The sequence below is a fragment of the Salmo salar genome, chromosome 01 (assembly GCF_965601325.2).
Source record: "Salmo salar chromosome 01, fSalSal1, whole genome shotgun sequence".
Classification (NCBI taxonomy): domain Eukaryota; kingdom Metazoa; phylum Chordata; class Actinopteri; order Salmoniformes; family Salmonidae; genus Salmo; species Salmo salar.
In genome coordinates, this window is record NC_138291.1 from 40,356,557 (window position 1) to 40,371,901 (window position 15,345).

The 15,345-nt window shown below is 44.6% G+C and overlaps 1 protein-coding gene across 1 annotated transcript in view; it reads left to right on the forward strand.

The window, feature by feature from the left end:
* The window catches only part of bcl11ba (BCL11 transcription factor B a), a 53,431-nt gene extending 39,482 nt beyond the window's left edge, over window positions 1–13,949 (forward strand). The window contains 8 exon segments of the mRNA XM_045717702.2: window positions 6,581–6,894; window positions 6,896–6,937; window positions 6,939–7,019; window positions 7,021–7,095; window positions 7,097–7,336; window positions 7,338–8,481; window positions 9,644–9,713; window positions 10,539–13,949. Coding sequence (XP_045573658.2) covers window positions 6,581–6,894; window positions 6,896–6,937; window positions 6,939–7,019; window positions 7,021–7,095; window positions 7,097–7,336; window positions 7,338–8,481; window positions 9,644–9,713; window positions 10,539–10,557 — 1,985 coding nt within the window. The 3' untranslated portion in view covers window positions 10,558–13,949.
* Window positions 13,950–15,345: the final 1,396 nt, after the last annotated feature.

Sequence of the window (15,345 nt, forward strand, 5' to 3'; positions counted from 1 at the left end):
CAATTTACTGCATTCTCCCTCATTTTCATTGCTTGGAGAGAGGAAATGACTGAGATGTGATTGGTTAGATATGTCACAATAGAGGAAGTTAGCTATGTGAGAAGAGAAGGCTTTGTAAATCATCTGCTTTGGATAACACGATGGTTCTGCCAGCCTGGACAGTGATTGGTCAATGTCTCATGTCTCCTTGGCAACTCATCTGTGTTGAGACTATAGGGAATCTGGGACCACTGTCTCTTTGCTGTGTGTGTGTACGTGTGTATATGTGTATGTGTTCATTCACGTGTGTATAAGTGTATGCCTGTGTGTGTGCGTTCATGCAAGTGTGTGTGTGTGTGCTCCTAAAGCCCATATTGGCATGCAGCATTTGACACGGCCTGTTTGGAAACCTAAGATCGTTATTAGCCATCATTTCTAGCTAATTGAATCAGGGGCTTAGCGTGGAGCGAGGCAGTGTCCATGGATGACACACACTGTGGTGTCCCCTCTCTCTTCCCACACTCTCTCCCCTCTCTCTCCCCGTTCTCTCCCCTCTCTCTCCCCGTTCTCTCCCCTCTCTCTCCCCGTTCTCTCCCCTCTCTCTCCCCGTTCTCTCCCCTCTCTCTCCCATTGTCTCCCCTCTCTCTCCCCATTCTCTCCCCTCTCGCTCCCTGTTCTCCCCTCTCTCTCCTCGTTTTCTCTCCTCTCTCTCTCCTCTTTCTCACCTCTCTCTCCCTGTTCTCTTCCTTCTCTCTTCCATTTCTTTCCCCTCTCTCTTCCCTCTCTCTCCCCTCTCTCTCCCCCCATTCTCTCCCACCCCGTTCTCTCCCCTCTCTCTCTCCCTGTTCTCTTCCCCTCTCTATCCCTGTTCGTCCCGCTCTCTCCTCCCTCTTATCTCCCCCCTGTTCTCCGCTCTCTCTCCCTCTTATCTCCTCTCTCTCTCCTCTCGCTCCCCTCTCTCTGCCCATCTTCTCTCCTCTCTCTCCCCACTCTGTCTCTCTCTCTCTCCACTTTCCCTCTCTCTCCTCTCCATGCAGCAGCTGTTTCACAATGGGAGTTTGTCCCATGGAAAACAAGATCATTACTCTCTCCCTTACTGCTTCTTTAAAACTCCCACCAACTCAGGGAGAAGAAGCCCACAGTCTCTTCTCAGTATACTTAGGGAACTTTTCTCTCTTGGAGAAGTTTTAGTCTTTACTTTCTTGGGCTTGGTAGTAGAGTGAGAAATGGTCATGGTGAAATGGGAGTGTGTTCTTGGGAGAGTAAGGGTAAAGTGGTATCTGTCTGTCTGGTTGAGGGAGACTGGCAGTACAGAGGTTCCTCTCTACAGAGTGAGAGGATGTGATATCTTTATTGGTGGTGAAGCAGTTCTCCTTCAAGTCACAATCCAAGTCCAACCATTTCCGGTTGTGTATCAGTTTTTTTCAGAATGTGTGCGTGTGTGAGAGCAGTGAGTGAGTGAATGAGTGAGTGAGTGATTGAGTGTGTGTGTGTGTGTGTGTGTGTGTGTGTGTGTGTGTGTGTGTGTGTGTGTGTGTGTGTGTGTGTGTGTGTGTGTGTGTGTGTGTGTGTGTGTGTGTGTGAGAGTGAGTGAGTGAGTGACTGAGAGCAGTGAGTGAGTGAGAGCAGTGAGTGAGTGAGTGAGCAGTGAGTGAGTGAGTGAGTGAGTGAGTGAGTGAGTGAGTGAGTGAGTGCAGTGAGTGAGTGAGTGAGTGAGTGAGTGAGTGAGTGAGAGCAGTGAGTGCAGTGAGTGAGTGAGTGAGTGAGTGAGTGAGTGAGTGAGTGAGTGAGTGAGTGAGTGAGTGAGTGAGTGAGTGAGTGAGAGCAGTGAGAGCAGTGAGTGAGTGAGAGCAGTGAGAGCAGTGAGTGAGTGCAGTGAGTGAGTGAGTGCAGTGCCGCAGGTTTTTTCTCTCTCCCACTCCCTCGTTCTCTCCTTTTTTTCATATGGAAATGGGAAATAATGGGGTGATTAAATAGAGCTGTATATTAAAGTACAGCTGACATTAGAATTAGCATAATGTGCTCTCGCCTCGGGCTGCATACTTTATTTGCCATCTGCGTCGGACTCCTTCCCCCCGGGAGGGCACACACTGAACACTCCTCAATAAACTCCCGGCCCACTCCACTACCTCCCTCCGTCACAGGGCACTAATACCATCCCAGGGAGTGGATGCCGGACAGAGGCAGACAGTCATTCTCCTTAATTGTGGGGTGGAAATGAATTAGATGAGCATTCGCCCCCTGATGTCTTTAGTTGTGAAGAAGTTCAGACAGTAAAGTGTGTTGTTTACACCCAGGCAGTTTAAAGCAAAAGGGAGGGAGATACAGGGAGGGAGAGAGATACAGGGAGGGAGGGAGAGAGATACAGGGAGGGAGGGAGAGAGAGAGAGATGGAGGGAGGGAGGGAGGGAGGGAGGGAGGGAGGGAGGGAGGGAGGGAGGGAGAGAGAGAGAGAGAGAGAGAGAGAGAGAGAGAGAGAGAGAGAGAGAGAGAGAGAGAGAGAGAGAGAGAGAGAGAGAGAGAGAGAGAGAGAGAGAGAGAGAGAGAGAGAGAGAGAGAGAGAGAGAGAGAGAGAGAGAGAGAGAGAGAGAGAGAGAGAGAGAGAGAGAGAGAGAGAGAGAGGAAGAGAGAGGAAGAGAGAGGAAGAGAGATAGAGGGAGAGAGAGATAGAGGAAGGGAGAGAGAGAGATAGAGGGAGAGAGGGTCAAAGAGGGGCAGGTGTAGAAAACAGATGCCTTGGTTGTTTTCCAGTGTTTTGTGTTTCCTTTATGGAGCATTAGGGCTTTGAAAAGGACCATACAACAACATGGAGGGGGAGGGAGGGGTGGAGAGAGGAAATATGGGAGGGGGTTGTTGTCAGATGAAGTAAGGAAAGTGTGTTGGGGGGGTTGAGGAGTTTGTGTGAGCGGGGGTGGAAGAATGTATTTGTGTATTTGTGTGTGTAAGAGGGCTTCAGCGGATTGTTTGTGAGTGTGTGTGTGTGTGTGTGTGTGTGTGTGTGTGTGTGTGTGTGTGTGTGTGTGTGTGTGTGGGGGGGGGGGTAGTTTAATGTTGGCAGAATGGGGAAGGGGAGAGAGGGAGAAACGGGGCTGGGTGTTGGCAGAGGGTGGGGGTTAGGTTCATGTGTAGCCCTCCAAGAGACCTGAGAGGCCTGAAGGGGAGTCTATGTGCGTGTGCGTGCGCGTGCGTGCGTGCATGATAGAGTGTATGCTGTGTCCACTATAATTAAGTGAAAGGGTTTACAGGGCCTGAGCAGCTGTTCCTTGTCTTCCTTAACACACATCAGACACACACACACACACACACACACACACACACACACACACACACACACACACACACACACACACACACACACACACACATACAGTAACACACGGATGCACGCACACACACGTCAGCCAGACAGCCAGCCATTAACATATCATAACCCCACACAGCTCCACGTATAGCAGGGAAAACGCTTTTTACACGCGGACCTTTTCAACGCAGCGTTCCTCTAAGTGCTAGGAGACCTGGCAGGTTTAAAAGTTTTCTGTCCAGACAGATTGATTGAGCCATTCTTGGAGCTGACGCACACATGACGATAATTGATAGGATGCAAATCTTAGTGTTAAAGGAAAAAAAAATACAATTTGTAAAATTGTTTTACTGTGAACGTTGAGGTTACGTTGAGGTCCCTCTTGCTCTACGTTTTAAGACATTTTCAGACACATATTTTTTCTTGGACAATAATGTAGGAAACAGGTAGTTCTGCGTATCTTACGCTTTTGAAGATTTCCTTTCGTCTGCAGCACTGAAGTCAAATATAGTCATGTGAGTATTTCTAAATGGATGTACATTCTAAATGCACGTGATTCGCAATTTTACATCCATGCGCAAATAAAAAGAAGGGCAATAAAATGTTCACCATAAGCAACCCTATAACATTTTTTGTTTGATTATTTTATTAAAATAATAATAAGACAAAGTCACATGTCTGTGACCTGAATAGACTTTGTATTCTGGGTCGGACATCTCTGTTACATCTGCATTGTGTCCCAGTGTCCATTATCCTTCTCCCTATATGGCCTTATCTCTGCAGCTCTCTACCCTGTGGACCAATGACAGGCTGAACCTATTTGACACACCACACTGTAGAACAATGGGGCACTCTGGCCACTCAAATGACGTTTTTGATCTGAGAAATATGTTTCTCCATCCTTTGTGTGTGGAGTATTTCATACTTAATGTACATACACTCAGGCGCAAACCTCTGACTCAAACGCCGAAACAATTACAGCAGCATATGTTTTCCTCTGTATTCTGAATTTGGCGCATTAGGTCAAAACAGCAAGCTTTCATTTAATAAATGAAACTAATTTCCAAGAGCACAATTACCATTTCCCACTTTATACGTGTGTTTTACCCCAATCCCCTAGGAGTGTGGCGCTCTGTGTTTAGCATCCGTCTCCACTGTATGTGCTGGATATTCTGCTTGTTTGTGTCGCTGTGGTAACGAGTCCCCGCAGTAACGAGTCCCCTTTGCATTATCAAACTGCATGTGTAACTCAGAGGCTGGGCCTTCATGTTGTCATGTTGGTTAAAGGTACAGAGCTATGCCGAGCACCAGGCCTAGAACCCCCCCATCATCTCTCTCTCTCTGTCTCTCTTTCTCCTCCTCTCTCTCTCTCTCTCTCTCTCTCTCTCTCTCTCTCTCACTCCACTTCTCCCTCTCTCTCCTCTTCTCTCGCTCTCTGACTCCACTTCTCTTTCTCTCTCTCTCTCTCTCTCTCTCTCTCTCTCTCTCTCTCTCTCTCTCTCTCTCTCTCTCTCTCACTCTCACTCTCTCGACTACAGCAGTATTGGTTTGATCACAGCCAAAGCTCTGTTTACACTTTCCAATCTCTATTGATCTTAGAGGAATCACTAAGGGAATCAGGACAAAGCAGCTTTTGGGTTTAGTTCCTAAGATATGTGCTTTGATAGATGGATGTCTGGTTGAATTGTTAAATTTCCATCCTGAATTTGTGTGGGTGGAATGGACCCAGGGCATATTTTCACATGTTCAGGACAGTGAACCAGGGAGGCCTTAGTTATACTATAAAGTCAATGATGACAGAGTCAATATTTGAGCCCTCGTCTTAATGTGTGTGGAGAGTTATTAAATTGAGTGACTCTCCCTTTGCGATGTTGAGCAATAGACACCGCGAAAGAAGTTATACCACTCTTGGGATTTTTTTTTACTTTATCCAACCTTTATTTATACTGAAATTCCCATTGAGGTCAGAAGACCTCTGTCAGGAAGAAGACCTGTAACAATAGAAACATGGAAAACTTCACCCAAGATTTTGCTCAAAAGCGGTGAAGTATCATCGGCCATGATTTCTTCAATTTACGCCTAGAATGACACAAAGCACCCTGTGGATGTCCAGTTAAATACCAATGACTTAAATACCAAAATTACAACCCCAAGACCAGTGGACATTTATGTTTCAATCTCCCCATCCGTATTCTCCCTCTATTAACAGTCATTTGTCTTTGATGCACCACCATATTAGTCTTTATTTCCCCCCCTTTCCCTTTTCTTCCTTTTTTTATTTGTTCCCTCGAGGCACTGTGCCGTTATTGGTTGGAAAGTGATAAGACTTCCTTAAATGTACTTTCTTACTATAGAGCCATATTACTTTGGCGTCTCTGTCTCTGTGACGATTAAAGTCCCCTCTGCTTGGAGGACTTCATGGGTTTTAAAGATACACACACACACACACACACACACACACACACACACACACACACACACACACACACACACACACACACACACACACACACAACACACACACACACACACACACAGAGACAAAAACGTGCACACACGCACTTGCATGGTGTAATAATTCAGCGATTTGTAAGGAGGAGAGATTAAAGAGCACTTTAAAACCGGTGGATACAGTGTTCCCACCTCGGCAGTCCAATCCACAGTCACTATGGTAATGCACTTGTCAAAAGCCTGATAAGTATGTCCCATTTATGTGACAACATGATGTTTCCACTACTAGAGGTATTAGGCAAATATGATGCGGATAACAAAAGTGTGTCCGACAGCTCTTTCTCTGCAAAGTTCCACTCTTTGTATAAATCAACACATGATAGCCACGTTTCTCAGCGGTGACTTTCCGTCCTGCGAATACAGCTATCAGATATCCACTTGTGCTTCAACTGTTTTACTCTGTTATGCTATTCTCCTCATGCATATGAAAGATGCTTATTGTAAGGAGCTACGGCATCTGAAATACAAAACACACTCACCACAAATCCATTTAAAGGAAAACACCACTCAAAAACATTAGTCCATTAGTCCGCTGTTGATACAGTCCCAAAATGTTTTGCATGTTAGCATTTACATTTTCAGGATGTTGGACTTTCAGGAAATAAAGTGTCACTTGCCAGGTCATCATGAGGATGTGGCACTTATTTGATTTTTACTGACTTCCAAATACCTTTATACACAAATCTAAATATAATTCCTCAAATAGATGTAAAGTCACTGCCATTTAATTAATTGTAAAATATGTTTTAATCATTTTCCTTTCTGGTGTGTGTTTCTCCTGTGTTGCAGGAGGAAGGGATGAGCCTTCAAGCTACATCTGCACCACGTGTAAGCAGCACTTCCCCAGCGCCTGGTTCCTTCTACAGCACGCCCAGAACACCCACGGCATCCGCATCTACCTGGAATCCAACCCCTCCAGCGCATCGCTCACCCCCCGCATCACCATCCCCGGGCCCCCCATGGGCCAGGACTCCATCCCCCAGTCCCCCCTCACCAATTTCCTGGGAGAGAGCAACCCCTTCCACCTGCTGAGGATGACCGGGCCCATGCTCCGAGAGCCCCCACCAGGCTTCATGGAGAACCGCGGAGGCCTCCCCAACACGACCTCCCTTCGTCAGCCCCCCACCCCGCCACCACCTGGACCCCCCACCGGCTGGAACGCCTTAGTGCCGAAGAAATGGGGCTCATCTCCCAGCACCCCAGTGCCTTCGAGAGGGTGATGCGGTTAACGCCCGATGGCCATCGAATCCCAGTCCATGGACTTCTCCAGGCGACTCCGGCAGCTGGCAGGGAACAACAACGTGGCCCACCCCTCCTCTGTCGCCCAGCCGGGCCAACCCTATGCACCGCCTGCTCAACCCCAACCCCTTCCAGCCCAGCCCAAAGTCGCCCTTTCTCAGCACTCCGCCCCTGCCGCCCATGCCCCCCAACAGCACCACGCCGCCCCAGACGCAGGCCAAGAGCAAGTCATGTGAGTTCTGTGGGAAGACCTTCAAGTTCCAGAGCAACTTGGTGGTCCACCGGCGGAGCCACACCGGGGAGAAGGCCCTATAAGTGTCAGCTGTGTGACCATGCCTGCTCCCAGGCCAGCAAGCTGAAGAGACACATGAAGACACACATGCATAAGTCTGGTTCCATGACAGGACGGTCTGACGACGGGCTCTCCACCACCAGCTCACCAGAGCCGGGCACCAGCGACGTCACAGGAGAGGGCATGAAGAACCGAGATGGAGACTTCAGGGGTGAGGGTGAAGAGGAGGAAGAGGAGGAGGAGGAAGAGGAGCCGGAGAACGAGAGCAGGCCGGAGTCAAACTTCAGCATGGACAACATGGAGTTCTACCGTAATCGTGAGAACGGCTCCAAGCCGCCATCAGACGAGAAGAATGCCCTCTCTCTGGGCAAGATGGTGGAGAGCGTGGGCCTGAGCACTATACAGCAGTACAATAACTTGATAGTCGACAATCGTAAAAATCGGATGCTCTTCTCGAAGAGGGGGTCCGACGGGCAGCGGGACACTGGGGATGAGGACTCTGTGGTGGGAGAGATGGAGAGGGAGCACCATCACCACCAGATGGAAAGGGACCACCAGAAACCCACGGTCAACGGCAGGAACTGTGGCTCCGGCGACTCTTTCTCAGGCTTGTTTCCCCGCAAACCCACTCCCATCACCAGCCCCTGCTTGTCCAACTCCTCCAACAAGAGGATCAAGATTGAGAAGGACCTGGAAATGCCCCCGGCGCCCCTCATCCCCTCCGAGAACGTCTACTCCCAGTGGCTGGTCGGATACGCTGCCTCACGACATTTCATCAAAGACCCTTTCCTGGGCTTTACCCACTCCAGACAATCTCCCTTTGGCACCTCCTCTGAGCACTCGTCTGAGAACGGCAGCCTGCGTTTCTCCACGCCTCCTGGGGACCTCCTGGATGGCGGCCTGTCGGGGCGCAGCGGCACAGCCAGCGGGGGCAGCACTCCTCACTTGGGGGGCCCGGGACCTGGCCGGCCCAGCTCCAAGGAGAGCAGACGGAGCGACACCTGCGAGTACTGCGGCAAGGTGTTCAAGAACTGCAGCAACCTGACAGTGCACCGGCGTAGCCACACGGGAGAGAGGCCCTACAAGTGCGAGCTGTGCAACTACGCCTGCGCCCAGAGCTCCAAGCTCACCCGCCACATGAAGACCCACGGGCAGATGGGTAAGGAAGTGTACTCGCTGTGACATTTGCCAAATGCCCCTTCAGCGTGTACAGCACTCTCGAGAAACACATGAAAAAGTGGCACGGGGAACATTTGATGACCAACGAGGTCAAAATTGAGCAAGCCGAGAGAAGCTAAGCCAGATTTTCCTATTTTGCCTCTTTCGCCACACATTGACTTATATATTTTAAAAAAATACAATAAAGGGTAGCTGGATACTCTTTTTCTTAAATATCGAATTTTGGGTTAATTTTATGTTTTTGCCTGAGAAACTGCCACCCGAGAAAAACAATTAAACAAACAAACAAATATTAACAGCACCAATTGAAGCCGATCTAAACTGCCTCATTTGGCTAAAGATCCTTTTTAACGGTCGGTCAGAGGCTGAATTAAATGATGACATATGTGGAGCCTTTAACTGTGCAATAATTTCTGTATTTATTGGATTTTGTAATATTTTGGCATGTGCAGGTACATTTTTATTTAGTCATTTTAAATTGGTTTTACTTTTTATTTTAATTGCTGGGATTTTATTTTATTATTTTTCAACCCAGAGGATATCCTGAGATTTTTCTGCAGACAAAAAAAACATTTGAATACTCTTTAGGCCGCTACTCATAGGAAATTGTATATTTAAAGCTACACATGTAATTTCTTGAAGAGAAGCCAAATTAAATCTTTTAATTTTTAGAAAGCATAACTGAGAAAGCAATTTTTTGTTTGTCATACACGACAGGATATACGTACGCGGACAACAATCCTTTGGCATTGTAGCGTGAACAGACTTTAAACATGTCAATCTAATTAGATATGTAGCACTGAATGTCAATTATGACAGTAAACCTAAAGAGAACATCGAGGTTCACAAACCCTGCCTCCTCCCAAGTAAATACATTTATTAAGAGGGAAGAAAAAGAAACAGATTATCACAAAGGCAGCTGCTTAGTGGTACCTAGTACCAACCCGGACAGACAACGCTAGAAAAACAGAGATACTGCTCATGTGTTTCTAAAGAAGCCCCTCACAGTTCTCTCACACTGTTTACATCTAAACAAGCCTGTCCTAAACTCACCATAACTCATCCTAAGCACAACATACCTGCTATGACAATGCAAGTACTGATGTTTTCTTTTCATTTTTGTTGAATCTTTTATCACACAGTTGTAGGATGGCTAAACCGTCGGCCTAAACTGCGCAGCTTTATAACGAGAGAGAGCAGGGAGATCTTAGGGTGAGCTATAGGGCCTCTTTCCTCTCCTTTATTTTCCCATTCACCCCCTCATTATCATTCCGTGGATGAGTTGAACACAATTGCCCATGCCCACAGATTACACCCTCCCCCAATCCCCTGTCCCTTGTCTCTGATACACACTCCCCTCTCACTCCTCTGCCAGCTAACTATTAAAACTCCAAGTACTGTTACAAACTCCAGAGTAGCATTACAGAGAGTCTTACCACCTTCAGTCTCACTCAGGGTGCAGTACCTGGCAGCCATTTTAAACTGCATTACGATAGACGCATACTTTAGGGAAGCTGTCTTTTAAATGTCCTCTTTTTCTGTTTTGATCACCATTCATATTTAATGTTACTCTTGGTAATCATTTTGGTAATCAGTCCATATGTCATCTACTGCATTGTTCAGTTTAGGAAGGGGCTGGGTAGTGGTGGTCACAGCCATAGCGGATTAGAATGACATACAATTGATTTCAACATTATTATGAATAACTATTACATTCAGTGACAATGTTTATGATATCACTTGAAAACAGCCCTATGCATTTTTTTCTAGAAATATCTAGCAATCGTTTTGAAAATGAATTTATACTGTATAGTAAAAACTCTGATTGTATAGTGTGCCATAGTCAAAATGTTTATGATGTTGACTTTTTCTTCTGGTTAATATTGTTAAGTCCCCTGTGAGACAGAACCAGTGGCAGTTAGTTAGTGATATGCAGACCAGTAAATTGCACAGTTATAGATACATACAGTGTCTGTAGAAGTCTGTTGAGCGTGTGCCCAAACAGTAAGACTATTTTTTCTTTCTTTCCTCATTCAGGGCTCCCTGTGATGTGTAGTTGAACGCATTCTGAGAGAAGTAGCAACTCTGACACACACAGAATGCACAGCTGAGTGAGCTTTTTAGGAAAGATTTTTCGGTCTTCAGCAAGCACCAACCTTTGCCCAAATCACCACTCCCTGTTATTTTGAATAATGTACCCCTGTCCTACCCCCCTGTTCCGATCCCCCTCAAGTTGACCTTTGACATCCAAGTATTTTTTTTTTTTTTTTTTTTTTAGAATTGAGGTAAAAATATGTCATTGAGAAGAAATAGAAAAACATGAACAGCTCTTTGCAGTTGACCCGCACTTTATGATTTGTCTTTTTTTTTTTTTTTACACACAAAAAAGAAAAGAAAATTGAAAATACGGCTTCTGAGCAAGAAATTACTTTGACTGGATTTATTCGGCCTGGGTAACGGGTTCTAGAGTTTGGAATCAGTTGAGATTGAAGTGCTAGCATTGCTATAGGCGTGGCTTTCCCAATGCTGGCACTATAAAAATGAAAAATTAATTTATTGGGACAGTTTTTGTACTGCCATTCAATTTGACATGAGTGTGCCTTGAATACTGATCTTCCTATTCACCGTCTCTCAAGACAAATGCAACACTTTTGTGAAGCAAAGGAATTGAACATAATGAAAACAATGTATCAAATTTATGCGGCAACTTAGTTTCTAATTTGATTCTGAAATGTCAATAGAATATCAGAGATTACTTTTAAAAAATTAAACAAAGCTGCATTTAGGTTAGGAGTACCCAGCACAACATTGATGTGTCTGTGTGTGTATATATGTATGCATATGTACATATAAAGGCACAAACCTATATATAGATATATATCAAATTCTTCACTTCAGGACAAGACTGCGTCCCTAGATAGAAACATGGCCAGAGTGGATTGTTATGCCACACAATAGTCAAGGAAGAGACTGGACAAAAAAATCAGGAACTGCAGAAACAAAACAAAAAATAATTTAGTGCACTCTGTCTTAAAATACGTTTACAGTATTGAAACAAGTACAAGGGTAAAATAATAATTGTGTGTATGTGTGTTTTAAAAAAGTATTTTTTTTTCTCAAGTTTGCTTATACAGTTTCTCTGAATGCCATAGTGGCGATGTGTATATTGTTTTTTGGTGACGGGGTTTTAGTATATATAAATATACTGTATATGAATATATATTACATTTTTCTTGTTTACTGTAAAAGTATACCAGTATTTGTAATATTGGAGAATGCCTGGGCATTTTACAAAAATAGAAAAAAATGTTGTTTTTTTTATTTTATTTTGCAGTCCAATTTAAATTGTGGGTCTCTTAAAATGTTTTTGTCACTGTAACTGTAAAAGTCTTAAGTTTTAGTAACTTTTATTCTGCCTTGGGTGTAATAATAATAATTTTAAAAAATGAATAAAAAAAAGTGAACTGTAACACACTTGGATGGGGGGGATGGGGCCAGCTGATGGAAGTTCTGGAAGTTTCCCTCGTAGAAACTATGGAACATTGTTATTGCTTTGCAGGAAAATACTGACATTCCTGATCTGTATCTATTGATCTTCTTCTGGAATGGATATTCTTCATGGCTGGTTTGAAATACATGTGTAGGCACTTGCTGTCTTTCTACAGAAGCTTGTATTTTTTAACTTGTATGTGCATCCTTTGTGAAAAGGGGTACTTTAAGTACCTGTATGTCATTATCTTATTTGGGGGAGGGGGACAACATTGCAACTTCAAGATACAACTCACAGGCTGCCACGATATATTTTCTTTCATTTGGCAGGATAAAATAGTGCAAAAAAACCCCTGATGAATTTGTATTGTTGAAATGAATCTTATTGTACAGAAGGGAAATAAAAGGTTGTTTGACATCCTTTTAGCAACAAAAATACACAAGTAGATGTTTTTGTTTACTATTGTATTGGTTGTACATATTGTTCTATGATTACCCTGACATGTTTTGTTTTCATTTTTATTTCATTTTTATTATAGTTTGTGTTCTAACTGACACTGGCAGTGACCTCCCCTCTTTGCGGTCATCTAGCTACCCTTTGAACCTTGACCTTTGTGACCTGTGTGTCAGTTGTACAGGCACCTGACCTGCCTCCCCACAGGTTTCTCAGCATGAGAAGAATAGAGCACAAATACAAAACTGTTACAATTCCAAATGTTTTGCTCTTTTGTCTCTTTTTGTTTCCTGTAAATGCTAACTCTTCTGATGTGGCCATGCTTCTGATATGTCCCTGCTCTGTCCCTTCAGTCAGAGAAGGGACATATATAGCGTGTAGAAAAAGACACACACACACACACACACACACACACACCACACACACACACACACACACACACACACACACACACACACACACACACACACACACACACACACACACACACACACACACACACACACACACACATAGAAGAAAAACAGAGGAAAGTCTCTAATGAAGTGCAGGGACATTATATATCTGGATACCATAGTTCGACTCCTGCACATCCGACTCGCAGAACCATGTACTGTACACAGAGCAGCCGAGGCTGGATACGATCAAAGCTACAAGCTACATTCGCCTCAAACCATAAGCTATAATTACAGGCCGTTAGTAGCTACCGTACCTGACCACCATCATACGGACACCTTTCAATCAGTCAGAACCAGGGTGGGTATTTTAAACCTGCTCACTTAGATGTACAGAACTGTTCTCCAACTGTTTAGCAGCACAGAGCTCCCATATCTGTGCTTTATCATCTTTTGAAATGTTTATGTTTCCTTTCAAATATTGGTGCTTTGATATGTGCTAAGAGCTATGTCCTGTTTGCTGCACTGTTTGTCCGCCCCTGGGCACCGTAGACAGAACACCAAGCAGAGCTAAGCTATGCTGTTGATTGTGTTCACTTTGTGTAAAGACATCTTCATGGAACACTGTCTGTGGGTGTGTTCATTTAGTTTTCCTTCACAGAGGTTCAGGTCTAGTAGGCTATGCAGATAGCCCCTCTACCAGAGAGACAAGAGTTAGTCCGAAGGTCCTGATTATGAAATAATGCTTTGCTGCTGTTCACTCTTTAGATTTCACATTCCATCATTTGACTATTTCCTTTTTAGAAATGTTTTTCATGTTTGTATTTAAAGAATAATACAGGGTTGGGATGAAGACATGGAAAAATCTGTCATTTTTGATATGTATTAATGTCCAGATCGGGACATACAGGGGGAGGGCTGGAGGCTTTGAGTAGGGATGTTCTGCTGTGTGTGATGTCAATTTATTTAAATACATGAACTGATTCTTTAGGCTGCGATTGGCTGTGTTGTCTATGATGTCACTGAGGTGAGGACAGCGTTCCGTCGTTCTCAGGCCTGATGAGTCCAATGCCATTGGTTCGTTACAGTAAACATGATATTCAGACACCACATGGCCTGTCTCTACTCTGTTTATTTGAAACACGTTAGGAGTGTGTATGTTCACCACATTATGCAACGCACACACGCACACGCACGCACACACACACGCACACACACACACACACACACACACATGCGCACGCACACTCTCTCTCTTAATAAGTAATGCAACTTCTGCAATTTAGAAATGGATATATACATTGAAATGAAGAAATCGGACATTCAATTTGGGACTGGATTCAATCCGTATCGCAGAAGTATCGAGGAAGATCTGCGTTATAGCTCGATTGAAATGTAAAGGCAATGTTCCCGCGTTCACAGAGACTGCATTCACGGTAAATCCTGCGTATGCCGGCTCAACTGGAAATGACCTTTGCGTTTTAATGCGGATCTTCCGCGATACTTCAGCGATACAGATTTTAATTCAGCCCTTACAAAATAACACTTTACACGTTCCCTCCTCACCTTCTGAAATTCCATGTGCATCGTAATAAATCAAATACCATCGTGCTGATTTAGTATTTTCAATCAAAATCACTAAAATCCACTTCTGGATATACATACACAAATACCTGGTTATATATGAAGGCACCCTGGGTGGCAAATTTTCTGTACTGCAGACACACACTGATCCGTCTCAGTGGATCTGCACCCTGCTGGCTTGTTGGTGCTGGTTGGGGGTTGGAGAGAGGATTGAGAAGAGAACTGGATGTTGGGGGGTACAGAGATAGATACAGTCTCCCTCTTTGGGTCCTACGGAGGGTGTCTAAGCTGACTGAACGATGGACTGGCTCTGCGGGTGCCTGATCTGAGCAGGGCTCTTGAGTTTGAATTAGCTCCCGTCTCGGCAACTGACTCTAGCGAGTCGTCATCAATACCTCTACATGCCACTTATATCAACACACCTTCAAATACCAAGACACATTCATATAAACTCACCATAACAACACTCTCCTCTCTCTCTCTCTCTCTCTCTCTCTCTCTCTCTCTCTGCACACATTCATAGACACTCACCATAACAACACTCTCTCTCTGAATTCAATTATATTTTCAATTTAAGGGCTTTTTTGGCATGGGAAATGTATGTTTACATTGCCAAAGCAAGTGAAATAGATAATAAACAAAAGTGAAATTAACAATACAACATTTACAGTACGCATTACACTTACAAGAGTTCCAAAATAATAAAGACATTTCAAATGTCATATTATGTATATATGTCTCACTCACTCTCTCCACACACACACTCATAGAAACAAACCATAACAACTCTCTCTCTCTCTCTCTCTCTCTCTCACTCTCACATACACACTCATAGAAACAAACTCATAACAACTCTCTCTCTCTCTCGCTCTCCACACACACTCATCGAAACAAACGCATCACAACTCTCTCACTCTCACTC